Source organism: Cyanistes caeruleus, chromosome 4 (assembly GCF_971803275.1).
Source record: "Cyanistes caeruleus chromosome 4, bCyaCae1.hap1.1, whole genome shotgun sequence".
NCBI classification, from domain to species: Eukaryota; Metazoa; Chordata; class Aves; order Passeriformes; family Paridae; genus Cyanistes; species Cyanistes caeruleus.
The window spans coordinates 23,650,574-23,665,529 of record NC_141704.1 but is presented as its reverse complement, the minus strand read 5'-3'; the positions used below and the strand labels follow the sequence as shown (position 1 = coordinate 23,665,529).

The 14,956-nt window shown below is 36.9% G+C and overlaps 1 protein-coding gene and 1 long non-coding RNA gene across 2 annotated transcripts in view; one reads left to right on the top strand and one right to left on the bottom strand.

Moving 5' to 3' along the window:
- Positions 1-14,956, bottom strand: part of LOC111931478 (uncharacterized) — a 48,744-nt gene that overhangs the window by 11,052 nt on the left and 22,736 nt on the right. Inside the window, 13 exon segments of the mRNA XM_086887020.1 lie at positions 878-1,012; positions 2,172-2,246; positions 3,330-3,423; positions 3,623-3,798; positions 4,757-4,909; positions 6,444-7,397; positions 8,584-8,730; positions 9,115-9,298; positions 12,001-12,214; positions 12,464-12,602; positions 12,756-12,789; positions 13,709-13,858; positions 14,499-14,707. Coding sequence (XP_086743146.1) covers positions 878-1,012; positions 2,172-2,246; positions 3,330-3,423; positions 3,623-3,798; positions 4,757-4,909; positions 6,444-7,397; positions 8,584-8,730; positions 9,115-9,298; positions 12,001-12,214; positions 12,464-12,602; positions 12,756-12,789; positions 13,709-13,858; positions 14,499-14,707 — 2,664 coding nt within the window.
- Positions 3,853-4,895, top strand: LOC111931515 (uncharacterized). Its single transcript, XR_015286246.1, has 3 exons — positions 3,853-3,885; positions 4,288-4,345; positions 4,811-4,895. It is a non-coding gene; the product is annotated as an uncharacterized LOC111931515 (long non-coding RNA).

The following is a 14,956-nucleotide window of genomic DNA, read 5'->3' as shown; positions in this document are numbered from 1 at the left end:
AGAATAGCTATGTGCAGTATGTGTCTCTAACAATTTCCACAGAGAAGCTGCAGTCCACCTCCATCTGTTAGCCAAGTTCCACATTAGGTTTCACAGCAAACTGGCCAATATTGAATAATAAAAAGAGATGCCTCCACTGAAACAAAGATGGGAAAGATGCTGGACTACTTTCAGGAGTTCTCAACTCACAGCAAAGATTATGTAGGTATGCTTATCATGGGAGAATACAAATCATTCTAAAGGTTTTACAGGATCTTTATTGATCAGCAGGCAGAGGAATTTAATCTTTGGGAATTTTTTCAATATACAATTCCCTTCTACCTCTTCCTTGTAGCTACTTTCTTATGTGCTAGTTGCTTTGTACTTCCTTTATTCCTCTACAGACAAGGGGGGAAAGATTGGCCTTTTGAAACTGTCAGTCATTTCTTGTTTCTCAAGCACATGTTCATTTCCCCAGAATTCCTTCAGTATGTTTTTCTGCAAGGCTTTTAAGCATACCCTAGTCTTAAAACATGCTGCTGCTCTTCTATGCACTGCACTGGAAAAATTAAATACTTCAACCCTGCCCGGAAAAGAAGGGGTCAGAAGACGGCCAGAAGGAATGCAAGAAAGAACTGGGGAACTGAAGCTCTGCTTGATGTGCTCAACTGATGCAAAACCATGCTGGGAACTCTTTCAGAGACAGTTACTCCAGAACTTACACAAGATACCCAGATAGCTTTCATTTGCTTCCTGGATGATCCACAAATCACAACATATCCAGAGCCTGAATGGCAGGGGTAATAAAAAAATGCTCTTTATGTAACAACTTGACCAAAAGATTAATGTGGTTCTCTCAGGTACTGGCTTAGGTCTCCAGAGAATTATCTGGATTTACCTGTTCAAAGAGGTCTGCCTTTTCCCTGTCGAGTTGAGCAACACGCTCTTCGAGGCTGGATCTTGACTTAAATTGCTCTTCCCACATGCTCTGCAAGTCCTTTGATGTCAGAGCCAGCACATTCTGCTTTTGCACCTGTAAAAGCAGCAATGGCAGAAGAAGAAACTAAGGTGACCATAAAGAAAACACTGCAACAGAAAGCTGTAACTTAAATGGAAACTCTCTCCTCTCCCCATCCAATGTCTATGGTTAATGTTAATGTGGAATGTAAAACACAGCTTGGGAAACATGACCAAGAAGAGAAATTGAAGATGGTAAAAAAGAAGAATGCTGTAAGGGTGGTGAGATGAGGTTGAACTTTGGGGAATAACAAATACACACACAAAATCACCCTATAGCTTTCTTCCAAAGGTTCTCCAGAGTTCATGACATACTTTCTATTGTACTCATTTCTAGTGCCCATCACAGAATATACCCTACACTCATGCATTCTGTAACAGCTGTACATCTGAGAGCAAGAAAACATTTTGAAATTGACAATGGTATTATTGATGGTTCTGTCTAAAAGGACAAAGATTTGCCTGATCGATGCATTTGAGTTGGACAGAACTTGCTGATTCGGTTCAAGTATAAAGAATGGAAGTTGACTAGACAGCTGCTTTTAGTGGCATTTTTTAAGGAAAAAATAAAAATAAAATTAAAAAATCAGAAAAGGAAAAAACGATGAGAGAGATGATTACTGGCTACAGAAAGTGACAAAACAGCACAAAGTTTCAGAAATAAAAAATCCTTAGGTCGTATGACTTTCTCAAGTCCTTACAGAGAAGGTAAAACACTGGTTGTCATGACAAAAACTGACATGGCCTCAAGACAAGCTCTGACAAAATTGCAAAGCTAATATGGATCTGTCAAGTCTGGTCTCCTCTCTCAGCTTTCAACTACAGATCTCCGTGCTATCCACAACATCCACTCTATCAGCCATCTGCTATGGTTTAACCCTGGTAGGCAGCGAAGCATTACACAGCCACTTGCTCACTTCCCTGCAGGTGGGATGGGGAAGAGTATTCATCAGATGGTGATGAACACAACTACCTTGCACACCACAACACATACAAAACACAGCAGTAAGAAAATGAGGACATTTACAGCCTTTTCCCTTGAGAGTGCCTTGCCCTAAAACCAGATGGGTATTTAACAGCTGTGTGATTACACATTCCACATGATCTTTTTATCCGTTACCTATACAGAAAAATTCAAAGACTAAAACAGTCATTCACAGAAGCCTGTCATGTACCTGCTTGTGGTGGTCCTCTGCAGCTGCCTGTGCTGTCTGTAAGCTCATTATCAAGTCTTCCAGGCGGTTATGAACCTATAGAAGCATTACAAGAAGCAAGAAGGCACACTATGACTTTCTAGGTTGAAGTTACACCTCACTGACAAAAGTAAGCATTACACAGAACCTCTTCACCTCTTTTTTCCTACATTATTTATACCCAGCAACAATGATCAAAACAGCCTTAGTTTGATGCCACTGTAATATTGTTAGCAATCATCACTTCTGCCATTTGGTGCAGGGAGAGAGAAAAGACCACATGAGATATAAAGAATCTTCAATGAAAACAGGCAGAAGTAGCTTTTCTCACCCCCAGTACACTTGAAAATCAGGCCTTATTAATCAAAGCTGAAGGATTTGTGACTGCCTTTCCACTTCTCTTGAGAGTACCAGTACATCACAAAGTTTGACTATCACAGGCAGTGATTTTCAAAATATCTTCAGCTATAACTGACAACTAGAGTTGTAACAAGAACCCTAGTTCACTGGCTACAATACAAAAAGCAACAACAACAAAAAATCTCTCTTAGTTCAGGCAACTTATCTGAGCTAAAATTAACCACTGTGTAAAAGCAGTGGTAAATTCCAAGTCTCACACTGAGTTTTGCAGATACCACAAGCAGTTCTCTTCACTGCTTCATGAGAACAGACACACAGCAAGTAGCCAAAGGAAAAACAATTCTGCACAGCAAAAGCTCTGGGACGTGTAATTTTTGTTTCAGTCTGATGATGTCAGCCAGGTCTCTGGCGTAAAGGGCTTGGAATCAATATACCCTGTGGATTTTCCACCAGTTAACTTGATGAGTACCTTAAATAAAACACACCAAAGCAGAATGTGATGTTATGAAGAGTCTAGAGCAGACAATAGCCAACACCAGTGTATTGCTGTCAAATCCTTACCTTTTAGAGTGTTATGTTTGACTTGCTATAGCACAGGAAAATTTTCAAAGCCGGATGGCTGTGAAGTAGAGCAGGCTGCTTTCTGAGCAGCCTCTATTCAGAAAAATGCAGGAAATGAGCTTCTCTTGGCTCTCCAGAAAATCTCATCATAAAATTTCCTCACAGAAATATGTAACTCAGCTCAGGAATCACTAAAGGAGAAATTTATGAGCAGCTTACTGAGGCAGAGGCTTGCAGATCTCTCTGCAGGGCTTCAATCCTGTTGCTTTGTTGCTGGACAGTGGCTTCCAATCTGGTGTTTTCGATTTCAAGGCTTAAAAAGAAATACATGTCTTATTATAAAAATCTGCCAGAGCACCAATTCCAAAACAACACTGCAAAATAATAAAAAACAAGAATATCCTTCAAAATCTTAATAATTTGCTGTGATGCAACAAGACTACCTATCTATGTTGTGGTTTCCAGCCAACCCCTGCAAGTGACAGATACCTCACCCCACTGTGTTCTCTTACTGTTGCACATGTTCTTCCAGTTGTTTTACAGTAGTGTTAGTCTCAGAAGATGCCAACAGCTGGTCCTGCAGTTTCAGGGCAGAAGCTGTTGCTTCTCTTTCCTTATCATCCAAGGCAGTCTTCAAGTCACGAACACAACGCTCAGAATTTAGGTATTTTTCTTCCACCTCCTGCAACTGTGAAATCACAGAAAGAATCCACAGTTGTCATGTGAGCTTTTAGACAGAGGAGTCAGCTGCTGCCCAAGGATTCACATGCTGCAGGTATCTGCCCATACCCTGTGCCCAAAGAACTGTAATCATCTCAAGAACTTTCAAAGCTTTGCTTCTACTAGCAAATGTACACAAGCTGTGTTACTTCCTAATCTTCTACAGTGGCCTCTCCCATCCCTCCATGAATTTCCTAGAGCATGATTCTAAGCACTGACACTGCTGTTCTGACCCTTTTGGTGATTTAGGATACTCTTTGTATTCACTTGCTTGCTCCTCTGTGAAAACATGAATTAAGAAGTTCATCTGTATGTAGTGACTCCACAAGGCCCTCATAAGGATCAGATTTTATATTATTTTCCTTTTAGAACTCCAAGGCCTCTATACATCCATACCTTGGAAAAACACTGTGAAAGGCGGTCCCTAACTCAGAAATAGCTTATATTTCCCTTGCAGGAAAACCACTTAAGGATGGCAAATTACAGCAGGGCCAAAGAAGGGGAACAAATGCAGAGTAAGTTACAAAAGCAATCAGAATTTGACGTGTTACTTGGTGACAGGGCAGGGTGGGGGAAGTGGGGGCAGGGGGAAAGCAGGACAGCATAAAAATGTCCAAACACAGCAGTCCAACACTCCTACTGTTCTTCAGAAATCAGATAATCTGCTTGGCTAAACCAAAGGCAACAAGACGTAAATATAGACACAAATTTATTGTGAAAAGCACTTTAGTAAATAAAAAATTTTGTCCAAGTAAGGGCAAAATGTCCGCATGTCAAAGACAGGGACACCAAGTTTATTAAACACACAATTGATTCACACATCATTAAATCTATGCTGTTGAGTCTTTTTCCTGCGGTTTTAGGACAACATCCTGCTTTTAACTGCCACCCTAGGATTCACTCATATAATTACAGACATTATGTACCTTGGTTTTAGCCTTTTCCAATTCCTTTTGCAAGCACAACTTGTCTTCCTCCAGGTCACTGCGGTAACGCGTAGTAACTTCGAGTGAAGCTTCTGACATAGATTGCTTTTTAAGAGCATCAGCAAGCTCCTGCTGCAGCTGTCTGATCATGCCCTAATGAAACAATTCAATGAAAATGAATAAAGTTGTAAGAACATGAAAAATGCCTTTACTTTGACTTATTTGATGATAGTTAGACTTGTTTTTGGATTGAATGCAAGTGAAATTCTGTCACCAGCAGGGAAGTACACAATCACCTCTCCATCTTTCTCAGCTGAGCATTCCCAAACTGTCAGCTCATGAGGATCTCTGCTTCCTAATAGATAAAAAGATCCAAGTATTTCAAAATCATGCATAAGCACACAATGAAATCATGGGAATTTTTCTAACATAATCCCAAGAAATCTCCTGTGATGCAAGAGCCATAATCTGACTGCAGATACTATTTTGTTGACCAAAGGCAGGACTTGGTATCACATCATTCTTTGTTCTATTCCTACATTTTACAAATATAACTAAATGAGTACCTATATCTAAAAGCTCTTTTTAGATATACTCTAAGAATATGATGAATCACATCCTCTTACAGCTGTCTTAAAAGCATATTTTAGAATAACACCTACCTTTATACTGATATATTAGATTTACTAAAACCTGGAGAATTCATACAATTATATAAATGTGGTATTTTCGGAGGGAACCTGTTGTTTTGGTATGAAGAATACACAGCAATTCAAAGATTAAAATGACTGACAGTGTTGCTGGAGTACTCTCCCCACACATACCTTACAGTAAATGACAAATGAAGAATAATACAGTTATGTGACACATGCCTATATTTATCTCACTCAAAGATTGCGGACTTGTTAGGAAGAAGGAAGTGTAATTTTAAATCACTATTCTATTTTTTCTATTTTAAATCATTAAAGGAGACAAACTGTATACCAGTACATGTGTCTAAATATTGACTTTAATTAGTTCCTGTTTTCTAGAAAGGGAGATTAAACAAAATGAGTAAGGCAAATTTTAAGCCAATACTCTACCTGAAATTGGCCAGAATACTGTATCATTACAGAATTCCCTACCTACTCCTAGGAACACAGATAACAATTCATTCTCCAGGCAGACCCTTTAGAGCCCCCAGAATATGTATAAATTAATACCAGGACACTTTAATACTCTTCAATTTTGACAGCAACTTAGGGAGAGGCAATGTTTTTCCTCTGTAGGAACTTAATATTCACTCATCTGTATCTTCATTTCTCAGCTGTCACATACTGGATCATTCTTCCCTTCACATCCCTCTTACTTGTGTCATTAGTGCAATACTTAAAAAAAATCATCAAATACCTAAACCAATTCTATAGAGCAAAAAATGGACTAAGGAAAAGAGATGAAAGAAGCTCTAGAGAAGAATCACCTTTCTTAATCAAAGCAGACTTGGATACCTTTTCTCTGCTATCTGCTAGGATCTGAGCAGTAATATCCCATTTACCAAACCTCCCACAATTTCAAGAGAAACACAACAAACCAGAACAAATCATCATTATCTGGTCCCATGCATATGGCTTATAATTGATACACTTTAGAAACACAAAATGATTTTAAGAACTGGAAAACTTTAAATTGCAGTAAATCTGTATTTTACCTCTCTCTCTATTTTGTCTGTCTCATATTTGAAGACTTGTTCTCTTAAATCAATACACTTGGCATTTAATTCCTTGTTTCTCTCTTCTACTAGGTAAACCTGCTTTTCAGTATCAGCTCTGAGTTTGTTGAAAATATCATTAAACCGATCTTGTACATCATTCACTACTTTTTCTTTGATGATCCCCTTGTTCTGCAGATCTTCCAGTTGCTGACGGAGTAAAAGGTTTTCACTCTGGAGCTGGCCCAAGCGCTCCTGCAAGGATTCCTGCTTTATTGTAAGTTTGTTTACTTGGTCTTTCTCAAGCTGTCGAGCACAATCATATTCCTTTGCCTGACACTGGCTTTGACTTAATTCTTTTTGTGTCATTTCTAAAAGCAACGTTTTTTCTCTGAGCGTTTGTCTTAACTGGTGAAGCTCATTTTCCAGACTATTAGCTTTGCTTTCAGCTTTACTCAGCTGCTGAGACAAGCTCTTGTTGGCTTCTCGCACTTCTGAAAGGTCATGATTGAGCTTGTCTTGCAGGCGAAGCCATTCATCACGTTCTCTCTGAAATGTTCGTTCAGCATCACTTTTTGATGACTGGTGACGCTCAAGTTCTTGAACAGTCGTGTTCAAGCGGGAACGAAACGATTCAATTTCTGTCTCTAGTCTGTCTTTGCTTTCTTTTGTCTGCTCAAGTTTGGAAGTCAGCATTGCAGATTCTGTCTTTAGTAAGTTCAGTTGTCCATTGTACTGAAAAACTGTTTGCGTTAAGGTTTCCTCATTCAGCTTAAGTTCTTTTTGGAGATCTTCGTTTTTTTCTTTCAAGGTCTCATTTTCCTCTAGATATTTTCCTTCTTCCTCCTGGTGCCTAAGTCTTATTTGATCAAGTTCTAGTCTTAGCATGGCAATCTCATCTTGCAGTAACTGATTTTTGTACAACAGATCCTTTTCTCTCTCAGTGTCAGATTCCTGAATGACAGGGAACATGAATAAATATCCAGGTGGGAAATAAATCTACAAAACCACTTCAGCATTAAACCGCATTTTTGTTTCTAACATTGCAACATGACTTCAAAGATGAGAATGAAATTTCAGGTAAGACATAAGCTACTCTATGAGCCACTGCATGTGTCTAATGTAGGCATAGAATGAAAGCGTAACATAGCCATAAATAAACATGCCAAATACATAATGCCTTTTTTCCCATAAACCAGCAACTAAATAATAAAATGATTAAAAATATTACAGGTATAAAGGTTGTAAAATGACAGTGCTTTCTTGTGTGTGCATGCCTTTAAAATATTCCCTTTTCGATTAATTTAGCTGTGTTACCAATCTGGTAAAATCTCTGTTTACCAGAGGTAAAAATGGTATCTTCCTTTTAAAATGTCTTCTTAACGCTTTTTTTTAGCATTACTGGAAGTTTGCTATACAGCTGAATCATCCCTCGCATACAAGAGTCCTGTATAGTGCCTGTTTTATTATACAAATTTTTTTTCCATGTAAATATAGTCACCCTATATTTATTGGGCAGCACAGTCAAGAACAAATAATTCAGCCAAGAATTTCATGTTCTTAGCAAATTCAGTAAACTTTTCAAGACTTCTTTTTTCTTGGTAGTGTTCATGATTGCTTATTCTCCATCAATTATTTTAACTAGTATAGAGAGTTAAATTCATTGCTGACCTTCCTTCATAAAACTTTAATATGTGGAGGTGGAAAAGAACTTGATACTTCAAGTTTGATAAGGGAATCAATAATTTAAAAAACCCCCAAGTAAGGGGAACAAAGAATGAGTGTCAAACAACTTCCTTCCTGGTCAGTCTGGATGAAGGCAGCTAGCTATATGTTTCACAGCTAGAAATCTTACAAGTGATGATAAAATGTCAAGGAAATAAAAACAAGTCAGTTGAAAAAACAGCATAAATAGTGTTTTCTTTTAGCTTTGTACTTGTACATGCAGTGTAAGTACATACAGCACTGATACTTCTTTCCAGAACTTTTAAAGACGTAAGGGAAAACAGAAGAGGACAGTAAAATTACATTGATAAACTGTAAATAATCCATCAAGAAGCAGAAAAAAAATGTAAGTTTTATTAGAACTTTAGAACAAACATGACAAAATTTAATTAATTAGAAAAAAAAATCTGCTTACATCTGAACTTTTTCCTATTGTTCTTCTTGTCTCTTCTTCTAATTCCTTTTGTCTCCAAAGGTGGTTGTTCAAAATGCCTTCCTGCAGGGCTCTGGCACTCTTTTCCTGAGACAGCTGTCTCTGTGTTTCATCACGCTCATCTTCAACCTACAATAAAACAATTAATTTACTTGCACCTTCAGAAAAATCAAAGTTAGCAGTATAATTCCACTTTCCCTTTTATTCTTGTAAATATTTTTGCTTTCCACAGTTATGATAACCCCTCTATAAATTTTAATTTTCTTCTGAAAAATTAGGAAGAAATACAGAATGTTTTGTAGTAATTTAGAAAAATAACTCAAAGTCGGTCTTTGAAATACAAACAAAAGAAAAGGGAACAGACTACTTGGAAACTAGTAGAGATCTGGCAATAGTCACCCAATGCCTCTTCCATGAACAAAATGCCTCTTCTTTAGGCATACTGGAATACAACACCAATTAAAAAGAAGCAGAAAATAAGAAGGTAAGTGTTTAAGTCATTATCTAATATACCTGTTTGAAGAGCTTTCTCAATGTTACTAACTCCATTTCTAAATTCCTTGATTGTAACTCAAGTTGCTGTTTCTCCTCTATCTCTTTACAATATTGCTCTTCTTTCCTTCTGAGTTTTTCTCTTGTTTTCTCATATAGTGTTTCTACTCTGAGCCTCTTTTCTTCTTCTTGCTTCAAAGTGAACCTGGGATTTAACAGTACAGTTGAAAAACTAAAGCACTGATATAAAAATTAGATATTCTACACTATGAACTTGCAGAAACAACTCAAACCATAAAAAGGTTAAATATTTTCAGATTTTATATTTTTACTCTAATTTTTAACTTTTTAAAAATTCTAATATCATTCCATTATCCATGATATCAGTTTTACAAAATATGGAAATAAACCATTGACTGTTTTATCATCTTTTAGTTTATCTAGGCAAATATACTGAGGTATGCACATTTCTGTTACTTTTGAAGGCATATTACAGACACTTGAATCAAGAGGAATTTGTTTTCTTAGCAAAGCAACATAAACTTTTGTCTATGATTAATATACATTTTCTTAATATGATGAGCATTGCCTGCATATTATGGATTCAGTAACTGCAAGTAATGCTGATGAAGCAGCACATCACTTATCTCTCTGACAGACCCATCAATTTTTTAACAAGCCTTTTGTAAGTCTTAAACAATGGCTAACCATAGGAAAAGCATAGGAAAGTTTCTATTTGCTCAGGAACGAGATCAATTTTCAAAAATTTATTTAGAAATGTGGAGGGTTTAAGTTTAATGTGTTTAAAAATAGTTTTAAACCTCTAAGGATCTACATCTGGAAGAAACAACAGCAATTTGACTTTGATGATAATCTGCAGAGAAACCCTTAGGGAATGTCAACTTCTTTACTGAGACAAATAGCAGTAAGCACCAACATAGTAAGAAATGGTCCACAGTGTGCCCACAGTACCCAAACAAAAAAGCAGTTTTGCATTTCATAATTATATTGAGTATTTTTTCTCAAATCCTTGCAACTGTCAACAAGAAAAAAAAATAGTATTAACATAACGACAGACCTGGCAAGTGAAAATCTGCTTTAGAATTCTGCAAAAAAAAATTAGCAGCAGTCTCTAATAAATCATTTGAAAGACTGACAGTAAGATTTATATTTCAATGGTTTATACTGCAAGGAAGAAAGCTTTACATATAATTTTTAGGGTAATTTCACAAAAAAAAAAAAAAAAGCTTCTATAAGTGTAAGGCTAGCATAATGTAATTGCTTTCATAATTAATTAAGAATGAAAATAATTATTCACACTTGTTAGATAGTCGGGAATTTTGAAAAACACCGGCTAGGGTAAAGTTACTTTTCTTCACATGGAGTTGTGTTTTGACTTTGTGCTGAAAACAGTAGATATTATAGATGGTTTTGTTGTTGCTGAGCAACATCTGCACACCAACAAGGCATTTTCTGCTTCTCTTACTGCCTTACCAGCGAGGGGACTGTGGGTGCACAAGAAGTTGGGAGGGCAGACAGCTGGGACAGGTGACCCAGCTGACACAAGTGATTTCCCAAACCATATGACATCATGCTCAGTATATATAGTGGGCAAAAGGAAGAAGGGGGGGATATTCAGAGTGATGGCTTTTGTCTTCCCAAGTAACTGTTCCATGTGATGGAGCTCTGCTCTCCTAGGGATAGATCCACACCTGCCTGCCCATGGGTAGTGGTGAACGGACTCCTTGTTGTACTTTGCTTGTGTGCACGGCTTTTGATTTCCTCATTACGCTGTCTTTATCTCAACCCATGAGCTTTCTCACTTTTCTCATTCTGATTCTCTTCTTGCCATCCCACTGGATGGTGGAGAAGTGAGTGAGCACCTGCATGGGGTGTAGTTGCCAGCTGGGCTTCATGACACACTGCTAGAGTCCAACTGAGGTAAAGCTGGGACTGGCTTCCTCATAATCCTCTTTCACATACCAGGAGGCACAACCCAAAGCTCAGTTCCCTCAGCCTCTCCTCACAGGGCTGGTGTTCTTGCTCCCTGACCAGCTTGCTAGTTCTCTGCTGAACTCACACATAACAACTAAGATCCCTCTGGTACTAGAAGGCTAAAAACTGGACACAGTGCTCTAGATGCCATTCAGTAAGTGCTGAATAGGGGCAAATAGTCACTCCCTTCCATCTCCCAATCTGCTGCCAGTGACCTTCTCAGCTGCCAGCTCATAGTGGTTCATATTCATCTTGCTCTAGCAAGACCACCAAGGTCCTCTCAGCAAGCTCTCTGGCCAGGCCATCCTCAGGATATCATCACAAGTGGATCTTCCTTCCCAAGAGCAAGGCTCTGCATTTATTCTTGCTGCATTTCCTATGGTGTGTGCCAGCTACTCATGTCTGAAGTGATGCAAACAGTGGTTAAAATCCTCACATCATCCAAGCCTAGCTCAGTATTATAGAGAATGGGACAGCCCTAAATTTGACTTTTCAAATAAGCAAACATGCAAGCAAATAAGCACTCCATGCTTCTCTAAACATTTCTGAGTTTCACAATGTGGAGTTACCTGAATTTCTAATACTATACATCAACAGAAACAGCAAAGACAAAAGCATACACATCTCATTTAAATCACCTCTCCTGTAAATCTCATTTTCCCATAAAACTGCTGTTCTCTTCTCTTGCTGTTAAAAAAAAGTAGAAACATCCAGATGATTTTAAATGGCACTAATATCCAGGTGTTTTTTCCTGACATTACATCCTTCCTTTATAGCATAACTTTCCCATGGGATTCAAAATACAGAAAATCAAAAGTCTACAAGCTTTTCATCCATCACATCTATCGTCAGCACCTTCTGGCACATTAACACTGACAAGGTAACACGTTATCAGAACAAAAGATTGCATACTTAAGGCTTTGGATATCACTTTTCCATTCCACTTCTTGATGAGCCAATATGGATTTCAAATCTTGAGTCTCTTCCGCTCTTAATTTTGATTCCTCCTTTTCACTTTCCAATCTTTTTACTTCTCTCCAGACCGCTGCATACCGATTTTTTTCATGCTCTATTATTTGTTCATATTTAAGAAGTATGTTTTGAATTTTCAGTAAAATAGCAGAACCTATTTTCAGACAGAAAAGACAAAGAGGAACATACACTTTATTTAGGAGAAGACAAAACCACCACTCAGGCAAAGGAAAAGGAAACAAATAGGAAAAACAGCTGCTCTGAATACACACAGGTCAGTGACGAAGGGGAAGGTGTTATCTTAAATATGAATGAACCAAGATACCTAGAACTGCACACAAAGAAACCATGTTTTAGAAGAGAAACTTCAAATATCTGAGGAAAAACTGACTTTAGAACATACCTGTATGATCCACAGTAAGCTGTTCTAAGAGCAACACAGCCTCTTTGTAGGTGGATGTTGGCAATTTGACATCCTCTGATGTTGTTTCAGATGAGTGAGTTAAATCAAGGTCATCAGTTACATCCATTTGTATGCTGACCTACAAACAATACAGTATTTTCTGTATACAACTATGTAATATTACAGATGCATGAATAACTCATTATTTCATTCACAGTCTGTATCTGATTGATCCCATCAGAGTGATTAAAAGCTGATAAGATTGTTTATCAAGAAACTGATTTTACAGTACCTTGTTTTTTTCACTCGCTTTTTTTGCTGCAGGTCTGGAAAACAGAAATATATTTCAGTTCTGTAACATTTATCTTGCATTAAGAACAATATCTAAAGTTGCTTTGAAAACCTAATTTCAGTAGGAATTAAAGCAAACTTTAATACAATCATTTTTTTTAGATTTAGGTGAATACTGGGAAAAAAAATATTGTTATTGGAAGATTATTTTTTCAGAAGATATTAAGTAAATGGTTGAAATAACTGTTCTCTCGAAGTGATAGGAATCATACAGCTACAGACACGGAGATATACATAGTTATGTGCACTCCTTGTTTAATACTACAGGTTTAGTTCTTTTCAGAATTTAAACTCTTTCCCTTATGAGTCATAGAACCGTAATTTTTGATTCTCTAGTGTACTAAGGCTGACTTGAATGGAGTTAAACTTTTTTCAGAACAGCCCACACAATGTGTGTTAGATTTCTGACTGAAACAGTGTTGACAACACACCAGTGTTTTAGCTATTGCTAAACAGTGTCTGTACCCTGTCAACAATTTCTGTTTCTCATTTTGACCCCTACAGTTAAGCTCAAGGTAGGCAAGAAGTCAAGAGCTGAAGAAAAAACATAAAAAGTAAAAAGACTCAAACCCTATGGTGCAGGTGATAAAATAGCAACTTTGTTCTTGTGTCTCTCCCTCCCCCTTTTTAAAAATACATTTTCACATATACACTGACCTTAAGCTAATTTTTCAGCACTTGTGCACACTGTCTTTATAATGAACTTGGCTAAGATGTTCAAAGCACATTAAGCAAAAAAGATGTGTTTTGGAAAACAAAAAGCATCATGTCATATTGTCACATGAAGGAACAAAAACCACTGTGCACAGCATGTTTACAAAAATCTTACCTTTAGCTTTAGGTCAATTTTTATCATTAAGTAAGTTTTAATTATAACATTCCTTTACTCAGTACCTTCCTTCTTCTTGAGATGCTTCACTGGAAGTGCTATCATCTGGTACTCGAAAATTATTCCCACTGGAAGAGCTCATCTGCTGATTAGCCTTCTGCTTCAAAGTCTGTCCTTTATTTTTCTTTACAACATCATGATTCAAAGCAAATTCACTACATTGAATAGAAAGAAAAAGAAATTACCAAGTGAGTAACTTTACAGAAAATATTTATTTGAAACAGACATACTTAAGATGATGTCCAGAAATAACTGAGATGAAAAATATCTCTGATAAAACACAGACTTAACTCAAAGGGCTGTTATTTAAAAATAATAAAACAATTGAAAAGAATTATTTAAAAAATCTTTCCCTAGGAATGAGGGGAGAATGTGGAACCTCAACTAGATTCAGGCAGTATCTTACATCCACATTAGAAGAAGTATTAAAAACAGAGATTCCTTCGAAGGACAGACAGAAGAACACTCCCTAGTTCTGCAACTAAGGAGTGAATCTAAGAACTCCTTACTTCTTAGTTTTATGAAATCCTGCTTAGGATTTCATAAACATCAATGGCTCCTTCAAACTTTTGAGATTCATTTGATAATATCTTTTCCCTCTTCCTAAAAAAAAAAAAGTGTTTTTCTTAAATGTTTGTGAAGCAGTGGAACACTCAGTATTGCTTTCAGCATTAATGAAATTGCTTCAACTAGTAGAATATTAGAAAATCTAAAAGACTTGCATAATCCTACAAATAAGAATTAGAGATCATGTCTTTAGTTTATACTTTCATTGGCATTTTAATAATTTCTGACCTCTCCTCACGTAAAAAATTCTTGTTGACTTTTTCTTCTGTAGTGTTTTCATCCTCCATTTTCAAACAGCCTTTGTTCCTTAGTGTAGGTTTTTCTTTCATTTGCTGATTAGTAATGTTGCCTGGTTGTGTACTTAATTTATCAACATTTTCCTCTTCTGACATTGTCTGGGTATTGAAACATCTCTCTTTGCTTTTTTCATTCTCAACCTACAAGAAGAAAATTAAGTTTCAAGTATTAATCAGTATTTCCATAAAAGAGAAACACAGTATACAAGACTGAATAATTCAGGGTTTACCTCTGAAAACGTGTAAAATGAAAAAAAAAAAATATAGAAAAGTATTTTCACAAAAATTAAATTACAAAGTGTATTGTCATTGAAAGTACTTTGAATTCACTCAAGATTCTGTGATGTAACAGAAACACAGTCCTTAAAAAGAAAACAACAGTGTACCTTA